Source organism: Mirounga angustirostris, unplaced genomic scaffold (genome assembly GCF_029215605.1).
Source record: "Mirounga angustirostris isolate CCGP_5_RB_7025 unplaced genomic scaffold, mMirAng1.0.hap1 SCAF_3, whole genome shotgun sequence".
NCBI classification, from domain to species: domain Eukaryota; kingdom Metazoa; phylum Chordata; class Mammalia; order Carnivora; family Phocidae; genus Mirounga; species Mirounga angustirostris.
In genome coordinates, this window is record NW_026991711.1 from 181,275,692 (window position 1) to 181,290,974 (window position 15,283).

General features: G+C 46.6%; 1 protein-coding gene across 5 annotated transcripts in view; it reads right to left on the minus strand.

Moving 5' to 3' along the window:
- Positions 1–15,283, minus strand: part of SERPINE2 (serpin family E member 2) — a 63,439-nt gene that overhangs the window by 12,046 nt on the left and 36,110 nt on the right. For all 5 annotated transcript variants that reach the window (XM_045867874.3, XM_045867872.3, XM_045867871.3 and 2 more), the window contains exons 2-4: positions 14,225–14,505; positions 11,248–11,475; positions 5,330–5,527 (exon numbers count right to left, since the gene is read on the minus strand). In XM_045867874.3, coding sequence (XP_045723830.1) covers positions 5,330–5,527; positions 11,248–11,475; positions 14,225–14,483 — 685 coding nt within the window. In that variant the 5' untranslated portion in view covers positions 14,484–14,505. The remainder of the gene's footprint in view (positions 1–5,329; positions 5,528–11,247; positions 11,476–14,224; positions 14,506–15,283) is intronic.

Below are 15,283 nucleotides of genomic sequence, written 5' to 3' on the forward strand. Positions count from 1 at the left end.
AGCCTTGTGTCAGAGCAGCGAGCCTGTCTTTGTCCCAGATACCTTTCCATTAAAAGGTCCCGCCCAGGCTCTCCACGCTTTAACATCTGGGAAGTAGACGGATGAGGATTGATGCTGGAGTATAGAAGAATGTGAACGAAGCAGGATTCATTCATGCTGGAAACGAGGAAATAGATTAGAAGGGAAGAGAAATCTTTTCTCTTGGATGAACGGGGATCAACAAAACCTTTAATGAGAAGTAACAGGCAAAGAACCAAGGATCAGAAACATGGAGAAGATTTGGAACTTTCTATAAGTGGTACTTTGAGGATAATCCAGATTTTCTTTCTTCTTCTTCTTTTTTTTTTAAAGATTCTATTTATTTATTTGACAGAGAGAGACACAGCGAGAGAGGGAACACAAACAGGGGGAGTGAGGGACTTGATCTCAGGACCCTGGGATCATGACCTGAGCCGAAGGCAGACGCTTAACGACTGAGCCACCCAGGCGCCCCCTATTTTTTTTTTTTAAGATTTTATTTGACAGAGAGAGACAGTGAGAGAGGGAACATAAACAGGGGGAGTGGGAGAGGGAGAAGCAGGCTTCCTACCGAGCAGGGAGCCCACTGCGGGGCTCGATCCCAGGACCCTGGGATCATGACCTGAGCCGAAGGCAGACGCTTAATGACTGAGCCACCCAGGCGCCCTGATCCAGATTTTCTGGAAAGCCCCCTAAAGACTCTGATCCCTTCTTTAAATTCTACAAGGGAGGAAGTAACTAGGCTCATTGAAATGTTAAGAACTCTTCTTGGCCCCTAAAATCAAAGAGAATATTTTAAATATTGAACATCAGGAAAACTTTATAGATGAAAATCCCTCCAATTACCTTCTACTACAAGTAGCTTTATGGATTTCCTGGGCTCTTGGGGAATTGTTTCAGCTATACTTCAGAAGAAATTGAAATACAGATTTGAAAACAAAAACCAGATCCAGTGCATGTAGTGGTGGTCCATATTCTAGCTGAAATGCAAAGTGGGGCTGGGGAGAGCTGATGGGGAAGGTGTAGTTTAAGCAACTGGGTGAGGATAGGTGCCATTTGTTGAGCTAAGGAACATGGCAGGAGAACCAGATGGGTGAGGACAATAATATATTTCATCTATGGAACTAAAACTTAATAGACAACCAAGTAGAGAGGTAATTTGGATAGGCAGGTATGAGTTGGAAGCTCAGAGGAGAGTGGAAGCTTGAAATATACTGTATATTCATACATATATTTATATATACACACATATATACATATATTTGGAATTTTTTGTGGTCTTCTTTCAAAATAAAGTCTTTTATGCCTAAACTCATAACTGTAAAATCAAAAAAATTATAACAACTTTGGACTCAGCAATTCTTATCCAATGAAAGTACCTTTATAAATTCTGAGTTTCTAAAGATTTATGTACAAGAATGCTCGCTGAAGTGTTTATTACAGGAAAAATGTAATAATATATATATTATTATATATAATAATATCCATAGAATATTATAATACATTTATGCCATGGAACGTTATACAGCTGATAAAAGGATGAAATAAATCCACATGAATTAACAAAGTTTTCCACGATATACTATCTAATGTATAAAGCAGATTACAGAATAGAAATTACAGGGCAATCCTATGTATGCAAAAAAGTTTCACAGGCATATTTTCTATATCCATAGAAAAGGTCTCAAATTATATACCTACTGCTAAATAGGGGTTCTTATGCTGGGAAATGGAGTTATAGGAGAACATTTACTTTCTGCCTCATTACAATGTTTTATTTGTAGATTTTGCAATGGGCATGAAATACATTTCTGGGTGCCTGGGTGGCTCAGTTGGTTGGGCGTCTGCCTTTGGCTCAGGTTGTGATCCCAGAGTCCTGGGATCAAGCCCCGCATCGGGCTCCCTGCTCCTTGGGGAGCCTGCTTCTCCCTCTGCCTCTGCCTCTCTCTCTTTCTCTTTCTCTGTCTCTCATGAATAAAAAAATCTTAAAAAAAAAAAAAAGAAATACACTTCTCTTCTAAAAAAAAAAAAAGGTTTCAAGTCCTTTCTTTTTTTAGTTAATTAGAAGAATTTCTATCCTCAAAGTGCTTCTAGTTTATGGGACATAGTCAGAAGGGTTTTCCCCTCCTCTTTCATTTTCCACCCTCTCTTCTTAACATTACCAAGTGAATCTTCTCCGAGGTCTTGATGGCATCTTGGGGGGATGGTCCGGAAGACAGATACATGGAATAGCAATGCTTCTACAAAGGGGCTGAGGGGTCGTGGTGAGGCCCAGAACACCTGCGATGGGGGGTAGGGGGGTAGGGGAGTGGGTTGGGTGCTGCAGAGGTCGTGTGAGTGGGCCGGGCAGCCTCTGAGCTCAGTGGCAATGGCCCATCTCTGAGCGCTGGCTGGTCATGTTGGCCAGACTAGCGACAGGCAGCAAGGGGGTGACCAGCTAAGCAGTCTGTGGTCACGAAAACAAACAGCTGCTATGCTGTCCTCACAGACGCAGCAAGACAGATCCGCCCCGTCTCACTGAGACGCTGCTGTGCTGGCCCAAGAGGGAAACCAGGGAACGTGGGACCCCCGTGAGCTCTGTGGCACGGCCCAGGAAGAGAACAGGTTCCAATTCCCAGTTAGTCAGTAAACCCCCGTGAAAGGCGCAGGGAGGAGGGCAAGGAGGACGGTGGCTGTCCACTGTGTTTACTGCGAGGGAACGAGAACAGTGGAGAGCTGGGGTTTCCTTCTGTTCTGAATTCAGTGCAGACCAGGAAGGGTCCGAAAGGAAGAGACAGGATCACTGGGTCACTGAAAAGGAGTTTAATGACGAGAGTTCTTATAAAGCATGGGTAGAGAACAGAGAAGCCATTCGGGAGAGTACCTTGGGCTACAAACATTACCAAATGTAGGCTGGGAGGGGGGAGGGCGGCATGGTGACCCAGAGAGAAAGTGCTCTTGGCCACACCTGCTCAGGAGTGGAGACCTTTCTCGCAGGGGTGTGGCAGCCCTGGGGACCGCAGGGAGGGCGTGGAAGTCAATGCCCCAAACCCTCTCCTCCCGCAGTCCTATCACCTGCTAGTTCACCCCACAGCCAACTCAATGGGACGCAGGGGAGCCCCGACGCAGCCTCCGGGGGGCCTCAGAACAAGGGGGAAGAGGATGGAGAAGGGAGGGCGTGACTCAGGGAAGATGGAGGGAAGGCATCCAGCTTACTGTAGTTCTATGCAGTTAGAATCCTTGACAACAAGAATGTGTTTGTGCATTACTTTGTGTAACACACACACGTACACTCTTAGACAAACCGGTTCTTAATGGAAAAGCTACCCGGATATGGAACTCCCTCTCTAGGAACATACTCTATAATCCAGAAAAGATGTTCCATTCCTGTAAAAACAAACATATTCGTGTTTCATAGGAATGTCTACAGGATCCTTGCGTTTTAATCTTTCACTACTGACATTTATTTTCCAGCAACAGAAACATACGATCATTGAAGGCCCTTCGCTTTAGTTGTTTTATTAGAACAGAGAATGTGTATAAAGATTGACCTCAAATAAAAGGGCTTTGCTTCAGATACGAGCTGGTGGCTTTGCTGGCGTTCCAGTGAGGTCTTCCTGGCAACACAAGTGGGGAGTAGGGAGGGCTGGGCTACCATGGGAAAGAGGGATGACTTTTGGGCAAAAGGAGCCTTTTATTATTCTCAGTTGCTGAGCACGTTATCTTTCTGCAGGGCTTTTAAATACATATTATCTTGTAAAGAAACATTTGAGGGAATGACAAAATTTTACCTAGAAGCTTGATGAACGAGAAGCAAGAAGGAAAGTGACTTGGTTTATTGCAGCCCTGGCCTGAGCCATTCCTTCGCTTAGAGAATCACGCAGCTGGTGAAACACTGAGCAGAGCAGCACTGAGCTCACAGAGACTGAATATGCCAAGGTAGTACTCGGGGCCCATGTGTCCAGGGACAGATCGGAGACACAAAGGCTAACTCACAGAGGAAAAGCATCAGTTTAAATTGCATGACAGCTGCTTCGGTGAAACCAGGCTTAAAAAAAGAATCACCAGGCTTCGTTTATCAATACTGTGGCAACGAAGGCAGGGGTTGGTCATTGTTTTCTGGATCGTAAAATTGACACATGCTTGTTTCAAAAATTTGCAGATTCAAATAAAGAAAAACAGCCCCTTGAAATACTACCACCATTCACGTTTTATTGAACATCCTCCAAGATGTGTCTCCACAGATGGAGGAATATATAGAAAGTATTTTACGTAAATGAGATGAACCAGCATCTGCTGTTCTAGAACTTGTTTTCTGAAGTCAACCTTATACTGTGTCACCTCTCTACTTATGTAAATCTAAATCTTTTTTTTTTTTTAAAGATTTTATTTATTTATTTGAGAGAGAGAGAATGAGAGAGAGAGAGAGCAGGAGAGGGGGGAGGGTCAGAGGGAGAAGCAGACTCCCCGCCGAGCAGGGAGCCCGAGGCGGGACTCGATCCCGGGACTCCAGGATCATGACCTGAGCCGAAGGCAGTCGCTTAACCGACTGAGCCACCCAGGCGCCCCCAATCCACCATTTATTTATTTATTATTTATTTTTTTTTAAAGATTTTATTTATTTATTTGAGACAGAGAGAATGAGAGACAGAGAGCACGAGAGGGAGGAGGGTCAGAGGGAGAAGCAGACTCCCCGCCGAGCAGGGAGCCCGATGCGGGACTCGATCCCGGGACTCCAGGATCATGACCTGAGCCGAAGGCAGTTGCCCAACCGACTGAGCCACCCAGCGCCCTATGTAAATCTAAATCTATTTATCCCATATGTTCCACTATACATACGTATCTGGCTTTGATTTATTTGCTAGGGTGAGATGATCTTCAGAGTTTCCAATCCTTGCTGTGGGATCACTACACTGGCTCCTAGGAAGTCCCCCATCCCACAGCTCCTTCCACCCACCGTGATCAGGGCCCACCTCCCCACCCCCCCAACCAGAGCCATGACTGGGCTTTGTCAATCTTCGTAAGGTTTGTGACTCTGGTAAGTGGAAAAGAATCACATTTTTACTTTTATGATGACCTGATAATGCTTTCATAGGCTTAAGGCCTATTTATATTTCATATTTTGTGAGCTGTCCTCACTCTTTAAATTTTCCGCCTAAAAGCTTATATGCTATATATTAATACATAACCTCTGTAAAGAATACAAAACTTTACCATGGACTTTAAAACAATCCTGCCCTCCGTTCCCCTGCCCTTTTTAAAAAAATCAAAGTCAGATCTGCTCTTGGATGAAGTGAAAGCGCTGGTGGGGCGTGGCCACGCGGACACTTACCGCATCGGAACACGGAGAGCTGGGCAAGCATGGGTACTTGATATGACTTCCCATCGGCTGCCACAAACGTACGTTTCTTTGTGTTCTCGGGTTGGAACCGTGATTTCCACAAACCCTTAAAGTACACGGCATTGACCAGGACCAGTCTGGTGAGCGCACCATTGATGAGATTTGGGGAGAGCAGGTTGTCGATCATACCTGGAAGGTCACAGAACAGGCAAGGGAAAAACTCAGGATTGGCAGTCCATTTGAGGGCAAAAGGCAGTGCTGGAGCATGGACAGTGAAAAAAATCAAAGGAATTTTTAAAAGACTTTTTTTTTTTTTTAAAGATTTTATTTATTTATTTGTCAGAGAGAGAGAGAGCACAAGCAGGGGGAGCGGGAGAGGGAGAAGCAGGCTCCCCGCTGAGCAAGGAGCCTGATGCGGGACTCGATCCCAAGACCCCGGGATCATGACCTGAGCCAAAGTTAGTTGCTTAACCAACTGAGCCACCCAGCGCCCTTAAAAGACTTTAAAAAGGAACTGTTTACAACACCCTTTTGGTACTTTCTCATTTTTTTCCCTCACTAAAAATGAAAACTGAAAAATTAAAGCTAAAATCACTGAATCCAAAAAGTCTTTAGAGATCCTCTATTTGAGGATCAAGAAATTCTTTTATAACTGGGGCACCTAGGTGGCGCAGTTGATTAACCATCTGCCTTTGGCTCAGGTCATGATCTTGGAGTCGGGGATCAAGCCACACATCAGGCTCCCTGCTCAGCAGGAAGTCTGCTTCTCCCTCTGCCCCTCCCCCCCCGCTTGTGCTCTCTCTCTCTCAAATAAAATTTTTTTAAAAAAGAAATTTTATAATTAATTCCCTATGAACCCCATGTTTTAGAAAATTTTACTCATCTAAATAAGCTGTACTTAATTAATGATGAATTTCCCTATCTTTGCGAATAATTGACACGTGCAACTGCCAAGGAGGGTTTGCCATCAGCACAAGACACGCATTTGCTCTTTCAACCATGGGGTGGACTTAATCCCAGTCAAAAATGAAGCTCTTTGGCCTGTGCAATTTTATCAAGGATAAATGTTTAATTTCTCTGAAGGTTTTAGAAATGTTGGGCATTCATTTGGAATCCCTGGTACCACAAGGCCTCAAAGCTACTTAGGGAAGGGCCAGAATGAAAAATTAGTGTCTATGAGTTAGGGATCGAGTGAGGTGGTAATATTACAGAGATAAAAAGAAATGGGGTCTGTCCTGGAAGGCCTCCCGACTTTGAAGGGAAATTCGCTCCACAAAATGTCAAGGACCATCCATCTTGTTTGTGTCAGGAGTGAAGGAGCAAACAACTGTGATAGTTTCAGAATGTTCTTTGAGACCACAAAGACTCTTTTCTCAAATGCTATCTGTGCTTGAAGGCTTGGGTTTTCATTAAGGCTCCTTTTGCTCAGTCTTTGAAGATTCAGCTGTGTATGTGTTTATGAGGGATTACTGATACCCAAAGCGATTAAAAATTAGTTTACTAATTAGTTTACAACTAAAAATTAGTTTTCTGTAGCTTTTGGCCCCAGCATTAAAAAAAAAAAAAATGTAGTGCCGTAATATAAATCCAAGTTACAATTCTTTAAATGGCTAGAGTAACATCAATAGTTTCTGAAGAAGCAAGAATGTCTAATTCAGGTGAGAGAGCTTTAAGTCCTTTTAGATGATGTTCAAGAAGATTCAGATGTCCAACAAACAAATGTTTGCATTAAATCATGGTCAAGAGGCACATCCAGAGGTTGTCCAGACCCCAGGGTCCTCAGTAAGAGCTTCATCACTACTCCTTACTCATACAAGAGGGCACCAACGCCACCATAAATCAGGACCTGAAGGAGAATCCCCAAGCTATAAATGGTCATCATTCTATGCAAGGGCAGCTTCTGTCCTGTGGGAGGAAGTTACAACTCTGTGCTCCAGCCCATAGCAAACTCCTTACAGTTGGCTCCTGGCAGTGAAGATGGTATCTTGCCTTTGCTGGAAACATCACCCAGTCCAACCCCTAGGTGCCTTTAAGACATAGCTCGGCTCTGTACCTATAATAAACCTCCTCAGACCCTCCTCCCAAGCTCCCAGGAGTTTCCATAAAGCTCAACACTCAGCGCCACCATTATACCTCTGGTATTTTGTTCCAGCCAAATTTAATGTGTCTCACTATCCCAACTGGACCATAAACTGCACAAGAGCAAGGACCCTGTCATTCACTTTTAAAACAATCAAGTCTATCTCTGTGTTCAGCACACAGTCAGTGCTCATTAAGTGTCTATAAAGAAATCTTCCCAGACCCAAAGCCTCTGATTGACACTGTCAAGACTAAGATACAAGAAGGGGGAATGAAGAAATAACAAGAAATGATAAAAAGGTAAGAAATGTATGGTTTAGAAGCAAGGAAGCATGTAGAGGACCTGCCATCAAGAACTATGTATAGTAAACACGCATCCATCTCGCCACCCACCTATCTACCAATCCATCCATCCACATACCCACCCATTCATCCACCCACCCAGTCATCCATCCATCCATCCACATAGCCTCCCACCTACCCACCCATTCATCCACCTACCCTTCCATCCATCCACCTACCCACCCATTCATCCATCCATACATCCATCCACCCATACATCCATCCACCCATCCACCCATCCATCTACCACCCCACCATCCATTCTTGGATACCTACCTACCATATGCTAAGTACTCTTCTAGGTAAGAAAATAAATAAACAAAAAATGAAGCCCGCCCTCAGAAAGCTATGGAGAAGAGAGAGGGGGAGGTTGGCATAAATGACTCAGGAAAGTGTATGCAATAGTAATAAATACCTCGAAGCAGAAGGACTCAAGGATGTGAGGGCAAATAAGAGGGGGATCTGATCTGGTCAGTGGGGTCAGGGATGGGTACCCTGAAGTATTACTTGACCTAATAGCTATAAAAAACAGCCCACACTTGCTGAACAGTTGTTAAGTGCTAGGCACTTTCCTAAATGCGTATTATTTACATTCCTTAATGTAATTCCTAATGTAACCTTAATGTTGTTATAACTACTTTAGTAGCTGTCATTATCGTATCTCCATTGTACAGATGAGGACTCTGAGGTACAGGGAGATTAAGTAACTTGCCCCAGGTTACACAGCTAGGAAGTGGCAGAACCGAGATTCAAACTTAGAGCCTGCACTTTCAACTATGAAGCCATTCCTGGGATGGTGTGAAAATGAATATGCATTAGCAAGGGGAAGGGGGAAGAAAAGCACCCCGGGCAGCTGGCTGTGACAGGAGAGAGCCTGGTGAGTTGGAGGGACAGGGACGAAGCGTGCAGGATGCGAGCACAGAGTAGGTGAAGGAGCAGCTGAGGCTGGAGCCCCAGGCACGCAGCCCTGGCTGGGCCATTGCCCCCTCACACCGGAAAGAACCTTCGTGTCTGGCTCTCCCCCTCTGCAGTGGGCAGGAATGGTCATCTCTGTGGGCCGCACCGGGCAGTCTTTCAAATGTGGACTGTTCCATCTCCAGGGTCCTTGTGGCAGGTAAGTGCCCCTCAGTGAGGCAGATCCCCCCAAGGGGGCAACATGGGAACTTGTGGGAGAGTTTTCAGCTGAATGGCAGGTGGCCAGAGATGCTACTTGTCCTGCGATGTTCTAAACGGTCCCACATGGTAAAGAAGTGTCCTGCTTGCCATGTAGCTTCCGAATGCCCCCAGTGGATATTCACGCTAGCAACAGACAGGCTTATCATCCCCTGAGCCCAGGACGTCACTCTTTTTTCCACATAAACACAAAGGTATCTGTTTGGGGGCTTGTTCTTACTGTACACTGAATTTTCTAGGTATGTCACTGCCGTGCACATCAAGCGGAGACTCTTCTTATTGTGTTCTGAAATTTACCAAGAATTTTGCACAATTTTAGAAAAAAGTGCTTCAGAAATATCAGAAGGCAGCTTGTGGTTTTCATGTCACTGGTATGACATACCTGTCTCGGTCTGTTTTTGTTGCCGTCAGTTCGCAATTATTCTAAGAATACGACTGCTTTGTTAACGTTCCCAGGTATAGTTGGTACCCAAGGGTTTACCTACTGAACTACATACATAAATTAGTTCTGTTTTTCCTTGTATTACAGTTTGGCATTATACTAATTTTTAAAAATTTTGTGTACTTGTGGGGCGCCTGGGTGGCCCAGTCGGTTAAACACCTGCCTTCGGCTCAGGTCATGATCCGAGGGTCCTGGGATCGAGTCCCACGTCAAGCCCCACGTCAGGCTCACTGCTCAGTGGAGACTCTGCTTGTCCCTCTGCCCCTCCCCCCACTCGTGTGTGCGCATGCTCTAATAAATAAATATAATCTTTAAAAATTGAAAACAATTTAAAAAGAAGAATAAAAATTTTGTGTACTTGTGCACAGGTTACGTGAGCTGTGAATTTCATTTCAGGATGGTAGAGTGAATAGTAAAAATCTTTGTTTATAAAGAGGGAGTGGGTCTGTAGGGTTGAAAAACACGCTGAATCTTACCACACTCCCCTCCACAGATGAAGTAAGCAACTGAGTCAGTGTGTGTCCAGGTAGTTTGAACTCTTGTCACGTGGCACACAAGTGTGACTGACTATTACCAGCACATTGGTAAAGAAGGCTGGCACGGGGAACTGACATGCCATCGTCATCCAGCCATCCAGCTCTGAGTGCCAGCAACCCAATGTTCTTAGTCCTCTAGGCCCAGAAAGAACCACTAAACCCTCCACACTCGCAGGTCTCCTGATTGTTCTGTGGTTTTAGGAAGGAAGTCTGGATCTTGCTGTCCAGGACCCTATGGAGAAGGAATGCCGTGGATTGACCAAAACCACGCTGGCTCTCCTCCACCCTCCCGTGCCCTCCCGGTCCATCTCTGCACTAGTCTGTCATATGCTCTCAGACATTTGCGTATACAAGCCTGCTGGGGGGTGGGGGGTGGAGGCAGACTGGGGGAGCACTCATTTCAGTGCAGAATGCCAGACCCCTCCCTCAGAGATTCGGATACAGGAGGTTGGGATTCGGTGACCTGCATTCAAAACAAATGCTCTGGATAATTCTGATACAGGCGCCCTCAGAACCATGCTTGGAGAAAGAGGACCCGAAAAGCCAATTTCCTCACATTCTGTCCTTGGGTCCCAACTGAGTCTTTGGGTCCCTTCTTGTGACCTTAACTCTACCTCCTGTGAAAAAAGCTTCCCCAGCCTATATCTGCAGTGTTCATTTTCCTTGGTTGTTCTGGACCCATCTCTAGTCCAGAGCATTTCCAACTAGACCTCTAGTTTGCAAATTAACGGGTTTAAAACACCCACGTCAGATACTTCCTCAGTCTAATGAGAGGAGAAATGCATGTAAACACGTAATCATGACGCGGCGTGGAAAGTGCTACAATAACGGGGCATAAACAACGCATAATCACATGCTGATTGTAAGCCAAGCGGAGGCACCTACTTCGTGGAGGGGACGGCAGCGAGAGGGAAGGAAAGCAAGGAGACAGATCAATCCCGAATCCCGCACGTTGGAGAGGGGCAGTCACAGAAACATAGAAAGGACTGAGCCACTGAACCTTCAGACTAGGCCAGGGCCTGCGGGCAAGGCCTCCAGGGAGGAGATGTAGCAAGGAAAGGGGAGAGTCAGCGGGGCTGAATTCTACTCTGCTGCCCGGGCCCCAGGGAGAAACGTCCCGAACAGCACAGGGGGGTGGTGACAGCAAGAAAAGGGAAGGAAGGTAGACGGAGTCACGGAACCCGCAAGAGAGCACAGATGCACCAGCCAGCTGGGTCCAGGCGTTCCACAACGGGAGGGCCATGGGACCTGTTAGAAGCTCAGAGTCCCCCTCACGCTTTCATTCACCAAGTATAAGATCGTACAAAACTGTTCCCCAGGGAACTGAGGCCACTCACCCCTGGTTTCGTTCTTGACCCACATGTTGATGGAATCACAGGCGGAGGCTGGATCCTCAAAGCTCACATTCTGGACTTCACACTGAAACACGTCTTTGTTCCGGGTGACAAAGGGCACCTCCATCTTGAAGCTGTTCTTCACAAACACTGCGTTGGCCACGGTCACGATGTCCTTATTCTTCTTGGAGCTGATGGCCTTGTTGATCTTCTTTAACACTTTACCGACTCCTAGAGGAGAAATGGAAAAATGCAGCAATATTTCCGCGAGAATTCAGAAAAGCTGTTTTTTAAAAAAATATCTTTCTTAGTATGGCAAATAAAGAACAGTATAGACAAGATAAGCTTGAGTAGCAAGAGACTGAGTCTCGTGCTTCCTCAGCAGCCTTGTGTTAAGAAAAGGGGGGGCATTGGGCTCCCTGCTCGGCAGGGAGCCTGCTTCTCCCTCTGACCCTCCCCACTCTCATGTGCTCTCTCTCTCATTTTCTCTCTGTCAAATAAATAAATAAAATCTTAAAAAAAAAAAAAAAAAAAGAAAAGAAAGGGGGGGAGGGGATGGTAAATTTTTTTTTTTTTTAAGATTTTATTTGTTTATTTGAGACAGAGAGAATGAGAGAGACAGAGAGCACATGAGAAGGGGGAGGGTCAGAGGGAGAAGCAGACTCCCCGCCGAGCAGGGAGCCCGATGCAGGACTCGATCCCGGGACTCCAGGATCATGACCTGAGCCGAAGGCAGTCGTTTAACCAACTGAGCCACCCAGGCGCCCGGGGATGGTAAAATTTATTAGTAGTTCTTAAAAGTTAGTAGTGCTTTTTTAGCACCAAAACAACATATTCAAGGCATCTCAACACCTTTCCCACGTAGACCTCGTCCTCCTGGGAGACTTTCTTGGTACCCAGTCACTAGGAAGACTGGCAAGCTCTTCCTTACATAGCCATGGGGAAATAAATCCAAGGAATCTTCCTAATTCATTCTTTTTCTTTCTTAATCTCTAGTGCTCTTTACTGCCAAAGATTTAACACTGCGATTTCTTTTTTTTCTATTTTGGAAAAAAAGATGAATAAAATAAGCATTAGAAAGGCCATTAAAAATTGCCAGGTGCCACCATCCAAGAATGGTGTGGTTTTTACCCGATCTCACGCTCAAAAAGCACGGGGACTAATTTTATGGCAATGTAAGCTTTATTTTAACACGAGCCATTCATACATACTCCATTTGCTTTTAGAACACGGAGAAGAGGAAAATAAATTATAAGGATGAAATGTGTTTCTGGAGTGAGCTCGAATTCCAGATTCTTGGGTTACTCGCTTGGGGTCCTTTCAAAATGACGCTGTCCTAAAACAGCCTGCAGGGGTCACAGTGATGGTGTCCTGGAGAGCTGACCTGCCACACACCGAGTGTCTCTTCTGCAGACCCACTAAATAAGGGCAGGGTGAGTCGGCCCCGCGGCCCAGGGAGGTGACCTTTTGGCCCTTTGTCTGGCTTCTCATGACCCCACCTTTGGTGCTGTTCTGTGGGGCAGGCCTGCTTTATCAGTAAGGGAACAGCAGAGGCCAAGACCCAGCACCTGTCCCTTTTGGCCACATGGCCTCCTCCACACGCCTCGGTCTCCTGCCGGGAAAAGCCTGCTGTAGATCTTCCTCCCCTGCCCCAGACCGTTCTGCCTCTGTCCTCGGTAAGAGCATCGCTATCCTGAGTTCTCAGAGGGCCTGAAAAACCACTCGGGCTCCCCTAAAAGAGTCTGTCTCTTGACAGAGCCCCATTCCACAACACAACGGCTAGTGGTTCGGGAGAAAACAAGCGTGGGGGAAGGAAGCCACCCACAGGCAACATTGTCAAAACTTCAGAAATACTGCTTCGAATGAATGTGGCTCGGCGTGGAACAACGGAAGTCCAGTCCCTGCGTTGGAACTGTACTAGCTGACAGGGTCTCGATGGCACTGGTGAGGGCCATAAATTCTAGCAGTGATTCACCGGGAGGCGACAAATCACCAAGAGTTTTCTGAGTGTCCAAGCAAGGGGCAGAATGGTGTGTGTGTCCCAAGTACTAAGTCCTTCCCTGCTTCTGATAAGTGATCCAGCTGCAGACTCATGAGAAACTGAAGGCCACGTAAGCAGAGCGGGGCAAGTTTAGGCACTTGGGGCTGGCAGGTCAGGAGGTGCCACTGAACACAGCCACCGAGGGGCATGGAGCGAGGCACGGCGTTCTCGAACCCCCGCCTGTCCCTCTGGTTTTCCTCTCCCAGCCAAAAGCATCAATGCAGTCAAGATTCCTAGAACTTTATGAGGCTAACAGGAGTGGAAGAACATGGAAAGGGCAACTCCCTCGTTTTCCAATAAAGCAGCGCAAACTCTGACGTGCAGAGGGACTCGCTCAGGGCCATGGTGCCCAGTGGCCCCAGAGGACGGCTGCGGGGCCCGTTCTGCTCCCTCACACGCGGCCCTCACTCAAGAGGCGGGTGCAAGGTAGACTCTGGGGGATGAAACCAGAGCAGGAGCCCTGAGGCACCGCCGCTAGGAGACAGAGACTCTGAAGTGAACACAGATAATTCAAAACAACAACTGAAACCTTTTCCATTGGGCCCGACTTCAAAAAAAAATTTTTTTTTTGCTTTTTATTTTGAAATAATGATAGATTCATGGGAAGTTGCAAAACAATATACAGGGCTATCCCCTGTGCCTTTTGCTCGGTTTCCCCTCGTGGTAACACCTTGTAGGACTACAGCATAGTATCACAACCTGGAGACTGCGCGGTGGAGCTCACAGAGCTCATGCACGCTGCATGCCTTTTACAGGGATTTGTGTGTGTGTGGCTCTCTGCACTTCTCTCACCCACACAGACTCATGTGGTCACCAGCACAGTCAAAACACTTCCAGCATCGGCACGTCCGTCCTGGATGCCAGAATGGCACCGGAGAAGCCCCTCCGGATGCAGGACTCGCCGGAGGCCCCAATGGCCAGAGCCCACGGGGCACGCACCATTCACGCTGTATCTCATCACCGTGGTGAGCTGCTTCTTGGTCCTGCCGTCGGCTCCCAGCTGAAGCATTCCCAGGACAGACGCGATCCCGTGGGGGGACACGACCACGTTGTCATGAGGCCGGGACCTGACGATTTGATTGAAAACCTGGATTCCTGTGTTGGAGCCTAGTTCCTCCAGAGACAGGGGGTTGAACTGGGAGCACACGGAGGGCAACGTCACTGTGGCCACAAGGAAGAAGAGAAAATGCCAATTCATGGTTCCTTTCGGCAATGACGACCTGAAAAATTAGATTAAAAAAATATGCGAATTCTTAAATGAACACCTTTGGGGGGGACTACTTTATATTCAACTAGGTAGGATTCACTGTACTCAGTATAATTGAGTGCTTTGTTAATTTATTTAAAATAGAATAGCATAGATCAAGCAGTTTTTGCCATATTTTGTCAGCGGGATGGGGGAGGGAGTGGAAGGAAGCCTCCACCTGGCAGGCTCCCAGTCATGTGCCATTCAATCTTACAACCATCCTTCATCCAACTGAAGCAGTATTTACTGAGAACTAGCATGTGCCAGGCCCTTTTCGAAGTGCTGGGCATACAGCTATAAACAGATGGGCAAGACCTCTGCCTTCCTGGAGTTTACATTGTAGAGGGGAGACAGAAATCAGCCAGTAAGCAATAAAGTAACTTCAGAGAGGGATCAGGACCCCGGAATAAAACACTATGCCTGCAAACGAAGGACGAGGTGGGGACGACATGAGGGACAGCATGGGAACAGTTGTGATGAGTCCCGAACGAGAAAGCAGCATCCCCCCCAACCCCGCACCTGCCCCCAGCACATGGCCACTGAGGAGGGAGTTGGGGGAGGACGTGAAGAGGAGGAAAGGCCCATAACCCTAAGGCCCAGAGACCCCAGTATGTATGGCTCTTGGATTTCCTTCTAAGGGTCACAAGAAACCACAGGAGGATTTTTAAAAAAGGGAGTGAATCCCTCGGGTCGCTATGACTACCTTATAACCCTATGTCCTCAGACTTTTTTTTTTTTTTTTACCATAAGCA